This window comes from Pteropus medius, unplaced genomic scaffold (assembly GCF_902729225.1).
Source record: "Pteropus medius unplaced genomic scaffold, Ma_sr-lr_union100, whole genome shotgun sequence".
Classification (NCBI taxonomy): Eukaryota; Metazoa; Chordata; class Mammalia; order Chiroptera; family Pteropodidae; genus Pteropus; species Pteropus medius.
This window is the reverse complement of record NW_024344437.1, coordinates 8,007,786-8,027,780: the sequence shown is the minus strand read 5'-3', so window position 1 is coordinate 8,027,780 and position 19,995 is coordinate 8,007,786. Positions and strand designations below refer to the sequence as shown.

The window sequence follows — 19,995 nt, the reverse complement described above, 5'->3', positions numbered from 1 at the left end:
TGCTTTCTTTCGCAGCAAGCACTTGTCATTCGCGATTCGGAGAAGAAAGTAATTCCTGCGGAGCAGCTGGTGGTCGGGGACATCGTGGAGATTAAAGGAGGGGACCAGATTCCCGCGGACATCAGGCTGCTGTCCGCTCAGGGGTGCAAGGTGAGAGTCACGGGCACCCCTGCGTCAACCCAGCATTCTGGGGTCCCTCCAGGCCTCGCCATCCCCGAGACAGGGGACACGGAGGCTTACCTTGGACTGTCTCACTGCCCCTTCCAGGTGGACAACTCATCGCTCACGGGGGAGTCCGAGCCCCAGCCACGCTCCTGTGAGTGCACCCATGACAACCTCCTGGAGACCAAGAACATCGGCTTCTACTCCACCACCTGCCTGGAAGGTAAACCCAGCGGCCGTGGCCTCGGCCTTGGCCTCGGGAGCGTGGATGGGCCCTGCCCCCTCCCCGCCAAGGACTCCCAGAGTCAGCCGCCCGCTCCGCCCGCAGGCACAGCAACTGGCCTGGTCATCAGCACGGGGGACCGCACCGTCATCGGCCAGATCGCCTCGCTGGCATCGGGAGTCGGCAACGAGAAGACGCCCATCGCCGTGGAGATCGAGCACTTCGTCCACATCGTGGCGATAGTGGCCGTCTCCATCGGCGTGCTGTTCTTCATCATCTCCGTGTCCATGAAGTACGCGGTCCTGGACTCCATCATCTTTCTCATCGGCATCATTGTGGCCAACGTGCCTGAGGGCCTCCTGGCCACTGTCACTGTGAGTCCCTGCCGCCCGGCTAGGCTGCGTGAGCTCCGCCCGCAAACCGCGGGTCTCCTCTGTCTCAGAGTCACACTCCCTCCCTGCCAGGGACAACCAGGGGACATTCTGAATGGACTGTTCAGAACAAAAGGGACTGGGAGGCTGTCGATATGTGAACCTTCGGCTTCCATTTTTGAGAGCTCCGTCGTCAGGCCTCGTGGGGTGCTTTGCCCTTGAGATTTAGATTAGACAGACTCGAGCCACCATTGACAGAAGGTTTTCCAGAAGAAGCCGGATGCCTTCCCCACCAGCTTCCTTGGCAGTTTGTGCAGCTGAGGGACCTAGGCACAGGTCCCTTGCCTTATTTCTCTTCTCTCTCCCCGACACCCCCACGCAAATTGCTCCCATTTTTTTTCTGCAAAGCAATCCAGCCCTTTCCCGTGCCGACCCCCAACTTCGGCTCTGGGTCTTCCTTTGTAAGGGCCCATCCAGTTCATCCACGTCTCTCTGCCTTCCTTCCCACCGCCCACAGTCTCTGCTGTGGAGGCCCCGTTGGGAGAAGGGGGACTCATGGTTCCAGTTACCTGTTAAGGTGGCCTCCACAATCATTGGCCTGATGTCATCCTGAGCAGGCCGAAGCTCCCTTTAAAATCACACATGAGAGTTGGCTGTAGCCGGCCTGGCTTTGTCACCTGTGGGTACCTCGGGATCATTTTCTTCAAGGCATAAAGGGACAAAAGAAATGTCCCATGCTTAAAAATAACAACAAAAAAGGATATGGCATACGGTCCCTGGTAGTGGTCTGTCAGTTCTTGGGTCGGCTTTGCCACCTCTGTGACTTCAGCTCTGTCCCGAAGGTTGTCCAGCTCCAGCTGTTTCTGCTTTGGAGCTCGCGTTTGAGAGGATTTCTCTGTCTCTCCTTCTTCGCGCAGGTGACTCTGTCACTGACAGCCAAGCGGATGGCCAAGAAGAACTGCCTGGTGAAGAACCTGGAGGCCGTGGAGACGTTGGGCTCCACCTCTGTCATCTGCTCCGACAAGACCGGGACCCTCACCCAGAACAGGATGACCGTGGCCCATCTGTGGTTTGACAGTCAGATATTCACGGCCGACACCAGTGAAGACCACTCGGGTAAGTTTTCTGGAGCGTTCCGTCTGGCTCAAGGCCGTGGACTCGAGCGGTGGGGCAGAGCCTGGTGTGGCCACGAGTCGTGGGCAGAGCGTGGGTTCCAGCACCCACGGCACCCACTGGGCCTCCTGTTTTCCAGAGCAAACCTTTGACCAAAGCTCTGGAACCTGGGCCTCCTTGTCGAAGATCATCACCTTGTGCAGCCGAGCCGAGTTCAGACCAGGACAGGAAAGCGTCCCCATTATGAAGGTAAGGCGTCGTCCGCAGTCACAGCCGGTTTGAACCCACTGTCTTTGTTCTGGCTTGGTGCTTGATTTAGTCTCTCCCACCGAGCTGAGCTCATGCTGGGAAGGGCAAGTCAGCCTCACAAGACCTGCAGGAGACTCCCTTCATTCTAACGAGCTTTGAACCATCACAGGGATGGCCGAGGGGTCTCAGATTGATCTCGGTCTTTTGAGAAGTCTGTCTCATTCCAGAAAGTGAATGTGCCTTTAAGTTAGTTTCCTAACTTCTCAGTCAGATAAGTAGATAGTTTCTTTATCACATAAATGCCATTCACGGAAGTTTAAAATGTAATCGGATGGAAATAGGACTGATCTTAGAAGGTGTTCCTCTTGGCAGCAGGCGCTCTGAGGAGTCCTGGAATACGTGATAACCTAACTCTTGCCTCCCCTTCCCTTCCTTCCTGCCCCTCCTCCCTCTCTCTCTCTCTTTTTCTTCCTCCCAGCGAGTCACTGGATCTACGTCCCCCTGAATTTTCTATTCATCATCTGCTTCCTTCATCCACTCTTCCACTTTCTTCTATTGTCTATTCGTTGGCTCTTTTTTCCTCCATCAGCTCAGCAATTCCCTTCTCTGTCAGTCTCTTTCCAATCCTTCCGTCCCGTTCTCATTTCCCACCCCAGCTCCATGGATCCCCCAGCTGGCTGTGTGTTTCCACGTGGAGGTGTTGCCCTGTTTGACTCAACAAATTATATTGGTCACCTTCAACCTGTACCCAACCCGGCTTCAAATCAAGACCTGGTCCCACAGTCTCTGTTTTTCTATGACATCACCATTTTACTTGTCATCTGGGCCGAAACTTTTAGAAGTCATCGTTAACTTTCTCCTCACCCAGTCCTATCATTCTCGCTTCAAAATAGCTATGATTTCACATTTCTGTTATCCCTGAGACCTTGCATCTACATGACTGTGCCAGCCTCTTGACTGGCCTACGTGATTCCAACTTCCCCTGCCCGAGTCTTTCCTGCGTGGCTCTGATTTTCCTTAAATGCCACGTGAGAGGAAATACTTCCCCTGACTTCGCTCAAACACTTTCCTTGCTTCTCTGTTTTCTGCTTCTCGAGTCTAGACCTCAGCTAACCCGTTGGGGCCCCTGCCCGCCTCCCGTGTCTACCTGTGCTCCCTGCACTTAAGGTAGCAGTCTCATACTTCTAACCTTCGTTCATGACATTCATGACCTTCTAGAAGGCTTTCTTTAGCTCCTCTATCCATAACCCACAATCTTTCAAGATCTAGTTCGTGGCTGCTTGTTTTCTCCCAGAGCTCTGAATTTTTTGAGCTTTCCTGATACCAGTGGGTGGCACCACTCACTCTTAACACTTTTACCGTGGTCTTAAATCGCTCGCAATTGTGTGTCATCGTGTCATCTCTCTGGCTGGATAGTAAACTTAGGCGACACGTTGGTTCATTGAAAATATTCCCCAAAGAACCGGATCATGTATGCAAACACACATATACATAATATTTTTTTAAATCTGTTTTGATTTTTAGAGAGTTGTGGTTGGAGACGCCTCCGAAACTGCTCTTTTAAAATTCTCGGAGGTGATTTTGGGCGACGTGATGGAAATTAGGAAGAGAAACCGCAAAGTAGCAGAAATCCCTTTCAACTCAACCAACAAATTCCAGGTAAGCTGTCCCTCACAACCGAATCTTTGTCGTCACAAGAACAGTGTTTCTCCTTGCAAGTATCCTCAGGTTCCTATGGGTTTTGAACGATTCCTGGCCTCAAAAACAGCCTTCAGGGATGGAGGGCCTGGGGCTCCGGTCAAGTTGGCACAGGTTTCCGTCGCTGGGTCTCTATTACAGACATGCTCACACCCATGGGGTGACTCGCACAAATGAGGGGCCACAGCCAGAGCCCAAAGGGTGAACGAGGTGGGAGACAGGGGAGCTGCTGGCTACTGCACCATGGTCTGTGTCTGGTGGTCCACATCATTGTTTCATTAATCCTTGCGACAAGCCCATGCTGTAGGACTAGTGAATCCCATGTTCCAGGTGAGGACACGGGCCCCCAAGTGTGTGGACGTGACCGGACTCACCCCGGCATCGAAGTGGCGTGACTGATTTTCACATGTCAGTGTGACTCCTGAGTCCACGCGTTTTCTGTCACAACTCAGAGGTGGGACAGTTCTGCTCGGGCCGGTGAGGGAGCCTCGTCCTTAGGAAATGCTGAGGAATCTTGCAGATGACCAGCCATGTGGCCTTCCAGTTCTGGCCCGTAGGCTCCTTTATTTACTTGTCGCTTCGGAAGAAAACGGCCGTCCTTGCCTGGTCGTCTCTCCTCATTTCAGGGGTGGCCAACAGCCAACCACCCCCCTCCTCCTCATGTTGGGCCAGGTGACAGTGTATGGCCCAGGGTCCTGCTGCTGGTGGGCTTTCCTGTGGGCCCCAGAGCGGAGAGCAAGTGTTATGGTTTGCTCTTTGTACTAACAATGAAGTGTACTAGTAGGGTAGCTGAGTTTGTGTTGAAGTTTCTGGTGATTCCCCAGCCATTTTGTCTGGATGGGAAAGAACTGTGTGTTGCAAACATCCATGTGGATGATGGACCAACAGAGATCTGTAGTTAGCCCAGTAGACAACCAACAGACGTGTCTGACGTCAAATATTTAAGGCAGGAAATCACATCTCCTGTTCAGAAAGTGTACGTAAGTGGAAGTAGAATGAGTCACAGCCCCAAAGCGATCAGGCACGTCATGCGCTCTCTTCCACATGTAGCGACTCACCGGATCCCCACAACGGCTCTGCAAAGCAGAGCGTGAGGAAGTGAGGTCCAGAGCTTTATACGACACAGACCCAGGACGGGGCTGGACGGCCCTGTGGTCAGGGATGAGACTCGAGTCCCGCTGGGGCTCGGTCCACCCCGCTCAGCCCCGAATAAAGAGCCGTGACCTTGGGGAGCAACAAAGCAGAAAGTCGTGTCTTACTGATCTTAGGACAGCAGGACTGGTCCGTGAAGGTATTTTCAGTTGTTGATGGAAAATTGGGAAATTAGGACACTATTTTATAAAGTTTTATGTAAAGAAACAAATGCATATTTCATTTCAAAGACTATCCTTTATATTCTACATGGTTGGGGTGGAGACTCAGGCCTGACCGCAGGGCTGTCCAGCCCCATCCCGGTGTTTAAAAAGGGTGACGCAAGACTCAGCCATTTATCATCGTCTACATGTTTTTTCACATTTTTCCCAATTATCTCATGAGAATGAGTCTAGAAGTGGAATTACTAGATCCGAGGCATTGGTGTTAAAACCGTGATGCCTGTTCCTTCGCTGTCCTTCGGGAAGCCTGGCCCAAGCCTACCCACTTCCTCTGCCCCCACCCGTGTTTGCTCACATCCCGGTGGTGAAACGGATCGATGTGGTGATGAAGAGGCACGGGGGCTGCTGCCCTCATGCCTGGCTGGACTTGGAGAAGCTCGGGTCAGAATGCTGCTCGCGACAGGGAGGCGGGACGGGAGGCGAGACCAGGGGTCGCAGCCCTCCGGCCCTAGGGTGCCTCTGCAGATCTAGTTCAAGGCCCAAGATTTCACGAGCTGACAGCCACATCTGCTCCTCTAAAGCAGCCACGTTCTGTTTGAAAGACGAGCTCTGCTTAGTTTGGGCTCAACCTCAGGGTACCCCCTCGGTGGCTGAGTCCAGATCTCGTGCATGTCCCTTGGCCAGAAAACGAAAAGGACAGAACCGGCCTCCTTTACATTTCAAGGAGAAGCAGCGTTTTTCACCTTGTCGTGCAGCTACCACGAGGCCCATCCGGTCCCTGGCAGCAAAGATGGTGCACGCCCCGACCGCGTGCTGCGCTGACACTCAGTTCCTTCCCTGCCAGCTCTCCATCCACGAGACGGATGACCCCAGTGACCGGCGCTTCCTCATGGTGATGAAAGGGGCCCCTGAGAGGATCTTAGAGAAATGCAGCACCATCATGGTCAACGGCCAGGAGCAGGCCCTGGACCGGAGCATGGCTGACGCCTTCCACACCGCGTACATGGAGCTGGGGGGCCTGGGCGAGCGTGTGCTGGGTGAGCTCTTGGTGGCAGAACCCTGTGTGTCCCCCGTTAGGCGCAAGGCCCTCATCGGGTCAGGGCACAAGGTGGGACAGGCTGATCACCTAGCAGAGGAGCTGCGGCATCCCCAGGACTCACAGAGAAAAGAGTGGTAGATGAATATGAGGAACCTGGTGACAGCGGCGAGGAGGGCGGGGTCACTGCCCGGTAGGGAAAATCTGGTCTGGGGATGGAGGAGTTACATTCAAAGGGGCCTCAAATGACGATATTTGAAGGGAGGTGGGGGAAAGGGTTCACGGCGGAGGGGACAACAGAAGCCAAGCTCAGAGCTGGGAGCAGGGTATGCCTACATGGCAAGGAGCACTCAGTGTGCGGTGTTGTGGGGTGGAGAGGCGGCTCGTCAGGGGAGATGACGCTGGAAAGGCGGCTGGAGGTCACCATGTGGAGGGCCTCATGTCACAGCAAGCGAACCGCTCAGAGTCCATGTTTCCTGACGGGGGATCTGGGCAGCAGCAGGCAGCGGATAGGGACGGGGCTCAGGAGCAGGTGGCTGCCCTCCTCAGGCGACAGAGGGTGAGATTTGACCCAAGGCGACGGGGACGTGAAGGAGGGACCAGACACAAGAGACTTCTTGGAGGCAGACCCTGTGAGACTAGCAACTGATTAGAGGAGAAAAGCGAGTTGAAAAAAATGTTGATGTTTCCCACTTAGTGATTAGGGGAAAAAATACTACTAGGAAGAGACAGGGGACATTACAAGAGGAAGGGACTATGGAAATACAACCAGTGTGGCAGGAACCTAACTGTGGTCCCTTAAGTGGTGTCATGGAACATGCCCTGCCGCGAGAACCAGAGGTTATTAGCAGTGGTACCCCTGAACCACAGAATGGTGCATTCGAAGTAACAAGCTCATGGAGGCGACAAAGCTCATTGAACATGGCGAAAGTTCCCGCCAGCCCAGATGGAATCTGTGGAATGCATGTTTCTAAGAGATGTTTGGGTCTGTGGAGTAAGTGAATTCTGTCGATGAGACGAGAATGCTATAAGTGTGCCTCAGACGACCCCCAGTGTCGGGTCGTCTTTGCAGGGCGAGATGATCCCCATCTGGCTGGGCGTCAATAGGAACCTCGCGTGTGACCTCCCAAAGCCTGGCTTTCCTGAGACGGGTAGCTCAGTGGGCCGCGCTGAGTGTATATTTGATGTGAGGGCTGATGAGAAAGTCCCCATGACCTTGGAAGTGCCACCAGACGCAGGAACCCCTCCTCCTTGACCTGCGAGAGAGCCAGACGCTGTCTGAGTAACGAACAGTCCCACCCCACTCCTGGTGGCCTTCTTCTCATGCCAAATCGTGACTAAAGACTGGGTTTGAGACCTGATAGTCCAGGTCCCACCCCCAACCCCCATTTGGCCTTCCCACCCCCCAATCCTCCCCAACTCTGCTCCGGAGAGTCAGCTGACATGTGACCTCCTTGGTGAGGTCTTTTCTGATGCCCCCCGGGGCTGGAGCGTAGCTCCCCTCAGTAACACCCACCGTGGTCTATTACGCTTATCTTTTTGTGTCTCTGTCCCCACCCTCGACTGGGACATCTTCCGAAGTAAAGGACTTGACCGTCCTACAACCTAACGAGCACAGTGAGTTATTTTGGATGCACTGTGCCTTTGTTGAAAACAATGGGCATTACGGAAGTTCCGGAGCAGGGGTGGGGGGGTGGGGGGGAGAGCTGACAGCGATGGAAACGCTCCTCCTCGTGATGACTCATGGCCGGGTTTCACCGACCCCCATGTTCACGCGTTCCAGGTTTCTGTCATCTCTACCTGCCGGCGGACGAGTTCCCAGAGACCTACTCGTTTGATGTCGACGCCATGAACTTTCCCACGTCCAACCTCTGTTTTGTGGGGCTCTTGTCAATGATCGACCCGCCGCGGTCCACTGTCCCGGATGCTGTCACCAAATGCCGGAGCGCGGGGATCAAGGTGGGGGTTACTTCCTGACGTGGGAGGCCCCTCGTTTATGCTGTATCCCTCCCTAAGAGCACTTGTCCGAGGACATAGTCAATATTTAGGTTTCTTCAAGTAAATATCGGTCCCTTTAAAAAAAAAAAAATCTCTACTCTCACAGTGCTAAGATTTCAGTAGCTGTGCAATGAAAGCAAAATAATTGTGTCTCTGTGGAAGAAACACTAGTAACTGTGGCGAATGCTACGTCCCTGTGCCACGAAATAGCCATGTTTTTGCCCTAGACTATGATAGAAGAAAAGGTTTTATTACTTAACCTAGTGGTCCGGTCTCTAGAATCCCTCTGCCTTCTTCGTATCGAAACCAAAATCTTCGTTCCGTTACCACGTGAATATCAAGGCTGCTGAAGCAACCTGAGGCTGCTCCCAGCCCTTTCGTAAATAAAGTCACGTCAAAGAGAAAGGCTTCTACTAGTCAGAGAAAGAAATGCGAGCATTCAGGAGCAAGGACAGATGCAGTGCCACCAGTGTGACCTTCAAGAACAGTCGTGTCTCTGAGCTAACGAACAGGAACTATCCATCAGGACAAACCACAGCCGTTGCCGACCATGCTCTACGAGGTCACGGTGGCACCGAATTGCCCTGCCGAGGTCCTCGCCGTCCCCATGCCTTTCTCCTTGTTTGCGTTCTAGGTGATTATGGTTACGGGGGATCATCCAATCACAGCCAAAGCTATTGCCAAGAGCGTAGGTATCATTTCAGCCAACAGCGAGACGGTGGAAGACATTGCAAAACGCCTCAACATCGCTGTGGAGCAAGTTAACAAACAGTGAGTGAGCACAGCCCCGATGGGGCAGAAGCTCCAGCTCTTGTCCATGGGGACTTTGGGGGTCTGGAGAGCTGTGCCCTTTGGAACCAATCCCGTATTTTGCCGAACACTCTTTCGTGATACTGGGCAGGTTTCCCCTTTAATCCGTGTTTCCAGTCACCCACACAGAGTTTTACTGAGCACCTAATGTGTGCCAGCACTGGATTAACCACCAAAATCGCCTTTGATGTAGTCCTTGTATGAAATTTCAAAACCCAGTGAAGTTGACCTGAAAACTTAAGTGCCTCATTTAGAGTGAGGAAAACCGAAACAAAATGGTTACCTGCAGTGACTTGCCAGCGCACGAGCTGGGATGTCGAGAACTGTTTGGGTTCTGTGTGCTCCCCCTGGCACGCATCTCCAGCATTTACCTCTTCGGTTGCTTCATAAGCATAGCTACCTGAACATGCACTTTTTTCTTTTTTCTATCTACTTGGTTGTAGATAGGATGGCAGCTCCCTAAGGAAAGGCTCGGTTTTTCAAATCTCGTGTCCATTCTTTCCACCCTCATTCATTGAGTGCCAACTGTCCACCGAGCACCGTGCCGGACACTGGAACTACAGTAGGAAATGGGGCAGAAAAATCAAAACTGATTGTGACGTGACGAGTGCAATGAAGGGGACGCACGGGGGACAGAGGACCCAGCAGTGGGAGGAGAGTTGGCGAGATGGCTGATAATTTAAATGATCAAAGACCGCAGGGTCTCTCAGTGACTTTATTATACTTTCATGCATGTGGGGGAAATAGGGAAGACCAGTGAGCCTCTTCTGGCTTATCCAGCATTTATGGCTTTTAGGGACACAGAGCTGTCAGGTAATAAAGGATCACCAGGGCGACAAATTACCAACTAAGACAACCAGAGTTACGGGCTCTGGGCACACCAGCAGCTCGTGAAGCCTAAGTGTCCCCTCCTCCTTTGTAGAAATAACGTTCATCTACGAAAACGGGTTTGGAGCTTTTCTTCATTCCCTTTTTAAAGAAATAAATATACATTTTCATACAAGTCAGCAACCACACTGAACAGGAGAGTGGGGCGGGGGCTTTTGCAAACGTGTTCGCTTCCCACCTGGTCAGCTCTGGCTTCATGATCATGAGCGTGAGGCTCAGACTGAGCAGTCCAGTGGGATAGAGGGGAGAGCCAGAGGGACAGGAGGCCAAGCCTGGCGTCGCCTGCCAAGTTAGAGTTCTGGGCTCTGCCCCTGAAGAGTTTTAGCAGGAGACAACACCATGGGATCTGAGTAATCAGTAGTTTCTAGAACCTTCCTTACGTGCTCAGTGCACAATGGTGTCCTCACAGCAGACCTCAAGGAAGTTTTTCCCCTACGTTGCTTGCTGCATGCTAGACGCTCCATAAATCTGAAACAAACAACGACCAGGAACTGTGGCCCATACTTTGGCATAAGCTGACTTCTAGGACCCAAAACACATAAACGGGAATTTTTTGTTTTCCTTTTACTTGTTCAGTAAAATATTGACCGGGGGGGCTACTTCTCACGCATCCCTGTCAGAAATGGGCCACTCGGCTCACTCCCGCTTGTGATAGCAGGAAACGTCCTTCTTCTTCAGCCTCCATTTACTGCCTCGAGATGGGGACCTTTGCCTCTGGGACTCAGATCCCTGTCCCACTCACTGGAGCCTTGGGTGTCAAGGACACTGAGTTGCCAAGGAAATTGAAGAGGCTTCCGCCCACGTCCTGCCTCCGACGATGTTTCGGCCAGACCCGTCCTTTGGACTCACACTGCTCCTTCTGGCCCTTCCAGGGACGCCAAAGCCGTGGTGGTGACCGGCATGGAGCTGAAGGACATGAGCGCGGAGCAGCTGGACGAGATCTTAACCAGCTACACGGAGATCGTTTTTGCCCGGACGTCGCCGCAGCAGAAGCTGATCATCGTGGAGGGCTGTCAGAGGCAGGTGGGTGGGCGGCGGTGCCCTGAGGACCCTGGTCCCTGACTGTCTCGTGGGGACACATGGGGCTGACATTTGGATCCCAGGTCAGGGTGCGGTGCCTTCTCAGCCTCCTCCCGGGACGTTTGCTCATCCTTCCTGGCTACCTCACACTTCCGCCTCTCGGGGGCTGACCCTCTGCCCACCTGTGACCCCTCTGGAAGGGCCTCCTGACCGTGAGGCATTGGGTGCTGTGGCAGCTGTGGGCGTGGAGATGTTAAAAATGGAAGATAGGAAACAAAAATGTAAAGATGTGAGGTATAGAACACGTAGTTGTTCCTTCATATTTGCAGAAGATTGGCTCCAGGAACCCTCACTCCACCCCAACCCCAAAATCCGTGGATGCTCAAGTCCCTTCCACAAGATGGAGTGGTGTTTGCATGTAACCTTTCCTTACCTGTACCCTACGTTTGCACGGAGGCCAGAGCCCACGTGTCACTTCATTTGCATGGAGTCAGCGTTGGTGCTCGACACGTGCGTGGCAAATTCGAGTTTCACTTTTGAAGTTTCTGGACTTTTTCCCTAAAATAGTTTCAGTCTGCAGTTGGTCGAATCTGTGGCTGAGAAAGCTGTGGACGCGGGGGGCCCACGGCCGAAGGGGGACCACACACATCGGTTTCAGGCGTTCGAACACGTCTCGTTTGGAGCTCCTTGCTCTGGCATCTGGGGCTCCCCATCTTCATCTCCTCCCAGAACCCAAACAGGGCCCTGTGTCTCTGTCCAGTTGTCCTTGTGTCCTGAAGACAAAATGGAGATGGCATCCATGCCCACCCTGTGACCCAGTGGTCCTGCTCACTCCCATTGTCTGCCCCCCCTCCATGTCCCCACAGGACGCAGTTGTTGCTGTGACTGGGGATGGAGTGAATGACTCTCCAGCTCTCAAGAAGGCGGATATCGGGATCGCCATGGGAATAGCAGGTTCGGACGCCGCCAAAAACGCAGCCGACATGATCTTGCTAGATGACAACTTCGCGTCCATTGTCACTGGGGTGGAGGAAGGTGAGTGGTCTTCCTCCAAGGGCTCTTCCTGGGAGCTGGGGTCACCCTGGGGGCCAAAGGCCAGCCCTGCAAGGAGACACGCCCTCGCTTAGGTCGCCTGATCTTCGACAACCTGAAGAAGACCATCGCCTACACGCTGACCAAGAACATCGCGGAGCTGTGCCCCTTCCTGATCTACATCATCGCCGGCTTGCCCCTGCCCATTGGCACCATCACCATCTTGTTCATCGACCTGGGCACAGACATCGTAAGGAGCATGAAAGGGACCGGGGTCTGCTAGCTGCCCAGGTTGTGTGAGCCGTGGTGTCCCGTCCCAGGTCAAGGGCAAGGAGGTGGATTAAGTCAGCGCTTCTCAGACCCCCGACGGGACGGGGCCCGAAGTTCTGCGTTTCTAATGCGCTCTCGTGTGATGCCCATCCCCCCAGCCCCCCAAACACACGTCAGAGCAAAGGGCTAGGGACATGTGTCAGAGGTTAGGGAATTAAAAGCACTTCAAGGGTGAGTTCGCCAGGGCCCAGGGGCTGAGGTGACTCCCATGGCCACCCCTTGTCAAGTGTGAGGATCAGCGATCTAGAAGCCCCTCACTTCAACGCAGTAGAAGCCGCAGTTACAAAGCTTCAGTTTAGGTGACGTCACTGTAGGTCGTCACCGTCACATTTACAGTGATGTCACCTACACCCTCCTCTTTGTTAGCCTGCAGCCCTGTCAGAAAGCTTCATGCACGGGCTAAAGCGGGGAGGGCTACAAGGAGCAGTCCAAAGTCACAGTGAGGAGACTGGCCCTGCCAATTGCCACCTTGTCCCTCTCTTCCTTGCACAGCAGCCAGGTGACCTCCACACTGCAGGGAGGCTGGAGACAGCTTCACCTGGGAGGGAAACTGAGGTCCCAAAGTTCACGGTCGGGGCACATCCAGTCCCTTTACGCCCATTTTTCTCCACTGCGGTGGTTCTTGCACTGTGGTCCAGGCGTCACCTGGGCACTTGTTAGAAATGCAGAGTCTCGGGCCAGCACGGACCTTGAGAGTCGGAAAGTCTGAGGGACCCCGCGATCTGTCTCTTAACAGGCCCTCCAGGTGGGAGGACCTGCGAGAGAGCCACTGTGATCTGGGGTGTGCCAAGAGGGGGTGGGTAGAGGGCATCACCCCAGAGGGGCGAAGGGACTTACCACCTGCACCATGCAGAGCTGCCGGCACACGCTGAGGGAAGGCACATTGATTTTTTTTTTTTAGGCAAGGCAACCCTTGGTTGACCTCACAGATTGCAAGGACCTTGTCAGCTTACAATCCCTTATTTATTATTTTTTTTATGCCTACAGCACCTGGTCTTCCTAGGTGGTCTCCCATCCAAGTACTAACCAGGCCCGACCCTGCTTAGCTTCCAAGATCAGACGAGATTGGGCACCTTCAGGGTGGCATGGCCATAGACCAAGCATGTTGATTTTTAAAGCCAGCTGTTGTCAAATTCTCTGTGGACAACGCACCCCTCTGGTCTGCTCTCTGGCTGGACCATTCCAGGACCCACTGCTACCCTCCACCGCCCTGTCCCCCTGCCCCAGGCCCCTGCTGTCGCCCTGTGGGTGGGGCATGATGTTTCAGGGGTGGCTTCACAGGCTCTCTCCCCACAGGTCCCTTCTATCGCCTTGGCTTACGAGAAAGCCGAAAGTGACATCATGAACAGGAAGCCTCGCCACAAAAAGCGGGACCGGCTGGTGAACAAGCAGCTCGCCGTGTACTCTTACCTGCACATCGGTACGATGACGATGACGGTGTCTCCCTGCCGTCACCCGTCAGGAGCTGGGTCTCTCTCCTCAGGTGGGGCTGGGGCGGGAGGAGGAGCCCCGAGGAGAGCGGGACAGGGCAGTTCTGCCGCTTTCTCTCCTAGGCCTCATGCAGGCCCTGGGGGCCTTCCTCGTGTACTTCACCGTGTATGCCCAGGAGGGCTTCACACCCACCACTCTGCTGAACCTCCGCGTGGCATGGGAGGAGGACTTTGTGAACGACCTGGAAGACAGCTACGGACAAGAGTGGGTAAGGACGGGCTCTGTCACTGCCCTGCCCAGGCTGACCCAGAGGCTTTGTTTCCCTGGACAGCCTTAATGACACAAAGAAAGGGAAAGCTTTCAAAGTGAACAGAGCTTGTGGGCCCCTGGGTGACACTGGCTTGGCCCAGAGGTCACTTCTTAGGGACGAGTAACCAGTCCAGCAATGCCCACAGTGGGGGCCCGGTCAATTAAGCTCGCATCTTCTCCTGCTCATCTGGTTAAAACACAAAAACAAAAAATAGCATTTCTTTCCAAACACAGGGAGGCGATGCTCTCTCAGTCCCGGGGAGGTGGGGAAAGAGTAGAGCTTCTCAGAACTGCGTGGACCTCTCCCCAAAGTTCCCCACCCCGACCCCTGGTCTCACCGTCTCCTCTTTGTCCACTAACAGACGCGTTACCAGAGGCAATACCTAGAATGGACGGGCTACACGGCTTTCTTCGTTGGCATCATGGTCCAGCAAATAGCAGACCTGATCATCAGGAAAACCCGCAGAAACTCCATCTTCCAGCAGGGTCTCTTCAGGTAGTGCCCGCGGCCCACCCCGTGGGTCCACCGGGAGCTCCGCTGCCCCAGGAAGGGCCCCGCTGGGCACTGGGCGTGCCTTCCTGGCTCTCGGGAATGCAGAATCTTTATGCTTTGTGTTTCTTGTAGAAATAAAGTCATCTGGGTGGGGATTGCCTCACAGATCATCGTTGCCCTCATCCTGTCCTATGGCCTCGGAAGTGTGACAGCCCTGAAATTCACCATGCTCCGGTGAGTTCCTTCAATAGTGCTGGCAGGGGAAGAGAAGGGCCAGCCCAGCTCCGGGCTGTCACAGCCCAAATAAACATCAGGACCCCAGGGGGGATAAAACCAAACACGCCAGAGGCTTTGACCTGCTGGTTTTCCCAGAAAACGGGTTCCCACACCTCCTCGTCCCATCTCTGCTCTCACCCAGAAGGCTGCCTCAGAGCCAAGGCTGCTTCTAGCGGCCACAGGCCGGGTTAAGCCAGAAGCTCCTGGCTTTGGGTTGAGTGACCCAGAGGAACAGTTGGCCTTTCCAGTGAGGCAGGGAAAGGGACAAGGGACAGGTCCTCTGCCCCTGGCGGGGTGCTGGGCCCCAGCTCGGATGCGTGGGCTCACCCCTGCCTTCTGCCTCCAGGCCTCAGTACTGGTTCGTGGCTGTGCCCCACGCCATTCTCATCTGGGTGTACGACGAGGGGAGGAAGCTCTTCATCAGACTCTACCCCGGAAGTAAGTGGCGGGGTGACCTCCGTGACTCTGCTCGTCCCCTCCAACAGGCTGTCTGTCCTTTTCTAACCTCCCGTTTCTGCCTCTGCAGGCTGGTGGGATAAGAACATGTACTATTAAGACCACCTCGGTCCCCAGGCCTCCCGCCTGCATACTGCAGACGGTCCTTCTATCTGCTGGCCGCTAACTGCGACGTCGCTGCAGTGGGGGACAGCGTCAGGACACACACGGGAGAAGCAGAAAACCGTGTGAAAGACATTCCGGGATGTTTTGTGCTTTAAAGCAGAGGTTCAACTGTTTATATAGAATTTTCATCCCTATATCCATCTCCTTATTTAAAAAGAGGTGACTTTCAAGGTAGTGGTCTAGGGAAGAGTGACGTGTTCGTGTGTATGTGAAGCTCACTCGCGTGACGTGGTCTCGGGTGAGCCGGACACCTGCTGGGGTCTCCCTGCTCCATAAGCTCCACACAGGATGGCCCGGCTCTTTGTTCCACTCTGTTGAAAGTCCAACGATCTCCCAAAGATTTTCATGAATTCCCAGAGAACTTAAATTTTTATAGTTACCTTGCTCCAAAAAGGCCGGTTCGGCTGAAGGTTTGCAGGAGACAGAGGTGCTGATGGTGGGTTTACATGAACAACCTCAGTGTTGACTCCGAGACATCCTTCCTAACGGTCCTCAGCTACCTGGCTGCACGCCCCGCCCCCCCACCCGTCCTTCCTGTCCCCATTCCCTCCGACGCCGCCCCCCACCCCGACCACCAGCTCCTCCAAAACGGAGCTGCAGGTCCATCTTGCCCGTACCTGCTCCGACGTGCTCCTGACACAAAGGCTTTCCGTATCCTGGGACGCAACCTCAGTAGAAATCGTTGTGGCTTCGAACGGTCGCGTTTCTTTCTTGTGAAACAATCGCAAAGCGCCCTCCGGCACTCACTTCATGTCCATCACGTCTCCTGCCTTAACTTACGTGTACCCGTGTGTGACACAGCCGTGTCGACAGCCCCAGAGAGGGCTCATTTTTAAGTAAAAGGTGTTTCATAAAACCAGGTCTCCTTGTGGTGTTCTAATTGATTTGAGCTTTTCTAGGATGCAGAGCATAGGACACACACACACACACACACACACACACATGCACACACAAATGAGAGGCGATTTCAATTTTTTGGTTTCTTCCAGTCATTTTTGCTTTTCTGTGGAAGGTCTGAAAATCCAGGGCTCTCCTTCCAGAGTCCTTCCTCAGTAGCATCCCCGCCCAGCACGCGGGGTCTCCGATGGGCCCTCGTTTTTGAGTCAGGTTTTGGCGGGAGGATACAGCTCTCAGCAGCAGCACGTCACAGAAGCTGGTGTCCACAGCCTCCCCATCAACGGCACACCCGGCACAAACCGACCGGACAGAGCCTGCCGATGATAGTCGGTTAACCGTTCCCCATCTAGCGGCCTCTGCCCCATCACCCCCTCCTCCACTGTCCATTGACACAAGGACGTTCCGCTGCTGGTGGGTCTAGGTCGTACCTCTGAAAAGGACAAGGCAGACTTAGAGCCACGGTTCTGGACCAGCTTCTCAGGGTCGCATTGAGAAGTCGGGGGCCAGCGCCATAAATTGATGTAAATAGTTGAGAATGCGCCACGTGAATGATAAGTGTGTATTTAAGTTTAAATGATAGTGCTGTCCTCCAGGTTTTTAACCTCTATTTCCAGCCACAATTATCACACAATTATCCCTGGGCTAATCTCAGATCAGTAGCTCGGTGAGCTGGAAACCCTTCTGGGCAGCATCAGAAGGGCCTCTCATTCCAGTCTTGCCAAGGCAGCCAATGTTCTCTAAACTTCAACTAGGACTGACCTGTCCCCACTTTGTCCTGCCAGCCTGTCTGAGCACTCCTGGCCATGACGAGGGTGGAGGAAGAGGAGGCTGTAAACCCCACACAAAGCTGCAAGGGTTTCACTTGGCTGGGTTAGGTTTGGGAGGAGTTGAATTTGAGATGGAAGTCTCTTGCCAGCAGGAGCCCCGTCTGTAGGAACTTTTGTACTGTGCATACCTATTCTTGCAGAAAGCTGAAAATGGACAAATGATGAATTTAAAGGATCCCAGAAATAAGACTGGCATATTAAGTTACTTTATTAGGTTCTGGCCAGGAAAAGGCAATACAATCCCACATCAGAGGAGTGTCTGTGTGTGTGTGTTTGTGTGTGTGTGTGTGTGTGTTGGACAAACTATTTCATCGATCCACTAAGGCCTAGATACTTTTTAAGAAAATAACAGGCATTAAACCTATTTGGCGTGGCAGAGTAACTCAGAGATAAACGCGAGGCTGGGTTTATGGAGCCTTCTTTTTAAAAAATAGTCTACGTTTTATTCCAATTATAAAATTGCACCTTATTTAAGAACATTTGGGATTTTGAAGAGTAAAAAGAAAATTGAAATCTTCCTGAATTTCACTACCTAGTGATAAACCTGAATGAAAGAGTTGTTTCGGAGAGGGGGGGGGCGGGTTTCTATGCATGTACTTATTTTTAGGCAAAACCGAACCATAAAGTTTTCTATTCTGCCTTTTTATTTTAACACTGAAGATGTGAGTTTAATCACTGCACAGGATTCCATATGGGGACTGTTTTACCCATATCCCCATTGTTGGATGGTTCATTTATTTCCTACTATTCCTTTTTTTTTTTTAAAGGTCGCATCTTGTCAATAAATTGTAGATCCCATCTCTGATAACTTTCTAACAGGTTCCTCAAAATAGAACTAGGGGTTAAGAGCATTTTTAAGGCTCCTGATACGCACTGCCACGTTTATTTTCAGATAAACTATACCAATTTACATTCCCACCAGCGATCATATTTACCTTGTGAATATTTACCTGGCCTCTCATTAAGATATGAAAGATTTTAATTCACTCGACAAAGATAGGTGGGGTGCCCGCTGTGCGGTCTGAGGATACAGCAGGGAACCAGACAGACTCGGGGGTCTGGCACCCAGTGGAGGAGCAGAAAAGGTATCATAAGTTGTGATCGGGGTTTTAAGGACATAACGAGGCTTAGCTAGCAAGTTTCCGGATGGGGAGGTGTGGGGAGCCCGCTTTATATGGGGTGGTCCAGGTTTCCGAGGAGGTGAATGAGAAGGGGCAGCCACTGTGAGAGCAGAGCGTCAAGGAGGAGGGGACAGGGGTGCAAAAGCTGAGGGGACAGTGCGGTGTGCCAGGCACACAGACAGCCCCAGGAAGACTGGCTCATCAGGCAGCGGGGGAAAGAAGCCCGCCCCGGCTCCTTTCGGTGGCACTTAGCCTCGGCGCAGTCAGACCTCGGCTGAGTCCAGACGCCCGTGCGCGTAACCGCGCTACTGGCTCCTGCTTGGCTCACCCAGAGGCCTGTCTTCCTGTTCTCGCTTTTGCTTCACTGATGCTACGATGTATAAAGACGATGTGATACGTACGCACAGTGTGTGTTGCCTGGGCACACGCAATTAAGCTTTAAGTCACAGAGCCAGGACTCAGACCCAGGGGTCTGACCCCAAAGCCCGCCCTCTTAGCTGGCATGTGAGCGTCTCTTATAAACGCCCGTGAAACCCAAAGCTGTTCATTTCAGTCTTTTCCTCTTGAAGAGAGCACGCTCCCCAAAGAGAATCTACTTCGTTGTTTTCACGTATGGCCACAAAAAGAAAACATCCAAAGTCTTTGAATGGCCTGGTGCAGGGTTTTTAATTCCACTTGGTTCTATAGAGTCCGTGGGAATGAGATGGGGGACGTGGGCTTTCTCCTGAGCCTCCTTCGTGCAGGAGGGACACGAGGCTCTGAGAAGCGAGGTCCGGATCACAAAGCCCGGCGGCCAGACCTCGCCAGGACCCCTTGCGCTCCCCCTGGACCAGCCTCTGAAAGGTGATCTTGGCTTCAAGCAAAGACCAGAGCTGGCGACATCATAGATTAAGGGAGAGTTAACTTTCTGTGTCTCGCTCCTACAATGTGTATGCCGATGCAGTCTGGCCACGGGATTTTGGATGAGCAGGTGGTCACTGTTTCCGTCACACTATTCATCTTCCCCAGGGCAGGCTGCCCCAGCCCAGCAGCGCATTCTTGCCTCTCATTAGCATCTCCAGGGACTCAATGGTCAGAGGGTCACCTCAGGGTAGCTTGACTACCTCGTGCTGGTCCATGGAGGATGACTCACCAAGCCCTTTTGCACTTGACCCTCACAATGAACTTGAGAAATGATCTGGGCCCTTTATCGATGAGAATGCATCTCAGATGGGTGGATTTGCCCAAAGTCACACAGATTATCAGGGACAGAAATGAGTTTACCTGCCTCCTGGTACAGTGTTTTTTTTTATGACCCCATCTTTAAAGAGGGAGAGATTAAAACAGAAATGCTGAGTAGGCCGGAAGTTGGTGAGTTTCTGTCTTTGCTCCTGGATCCCGCCGTGCGACAGGTGCTGCTGGAGCCACCTGCACGTGTTACCTCAGTAAGCCACACGAGCAGCTCTACAAAGCGAGGAGCATCACTGTACCCATTTTGCAGATGAGGAAAAAGAGGGTCAGAAAGCTAACAACTTCCTCTGAGGTCACATGAGTAAGAATTGTCCATGGACCCAAGTCTGTCCAAGCTAGGCCTTCCTAGCACACGCGGGCCCTGGTCCTCCCACCTCTCCTTGCTGATCAGTGTCCTGGGTGGGAGAGTCCCCAGGCCATGAGCATAGGCTCTCCTTGTTCTGGAGGTAGACACAACAACAACAACAACACCAAAACAACAACAACAATACAACAGCCAAAGCTCTTCTACCCGCAGCAACCAACGTAAAAGAGAGAGAGCAGCTGG

At 53.2% G+C, this 19,995-nt stretch overlaps 1 protein-coding gene and 1 non-coding gene across 2 annotated transcripts in view; one reads left to right on the top strand and one right to left on the bottom strand.

Moving 5' to 3' along the window:
- ATP12A (ATPase H+/K+ transporting non-gastric alpha2 subunit) overlaps positions 1–16,137 on the top strand; it is a 25,113-nt gene extending 8,976 nt beyond the window's left edge. Inside the window, exons 9-23 of the mRNA XM_039873097.1 lie at positions 1,674–1,872; positions 2,009–2,118; positions 3,643–3,777; positions 5,974–6,166; positions 7,949–8,124; positions 8,798–8,934; positions 10,734–10,884; positions 11,748–11,916; positions 12,009–12,163; positions 13,540–13,663; positions 13,797–13,942; positions 14,346–14,479; positions 14,609–14,710; positions 15,099–15,190; positions 15,279–16,137. Of these exons, the coding sequence (XP_039729031.1) occupies positions 1,674–1,872; positions 2,009–2,118; positions 3,643–3,777; positions 5,974–6,166; positions 7,949–8,124; positions 8,798–8,934; positions 10,734–10,884; positions 11,748–11,916; positions 12,009–12,163; positions 13,540–13,663; positions 13,797–13,942; positions 14,346–14,479; positions 14,609–14,710; positions 15,099–15,190; positions 15,279–15,307 (2,052 nt within the window). The 3' untranslated portion in view covers positions 15,308–16,137. The remainder of the gene's footprint in view (positions 1–1,673; positions 1,873–2,008; positions 2,119–3,642; positions 3,778–5,973; positions 6,167–7,948; positions 8,125–8,797; positions 8,935–10,733; positions 10,885–11,747; positions 11,917–12,008; positions 12,164–13,539; positions 13,664–13,796; positions 13,943–14,345; positions 14,480–14,608; positions 14,711–15,098; positions 15,191–15,278) is intronic.
- On the bottom strand, positions 13,222–13,340 carry LOC120610691 (5S ribosomal RNA). Its single transcript, XR_005654982.1, has one exon. It is a non-coding gene; the product is annotated as a 5S ribosomal RNA (ribosomal RNA).
- Positions 16,138–19,995: the final 3,858 nt, after the last annotated feature.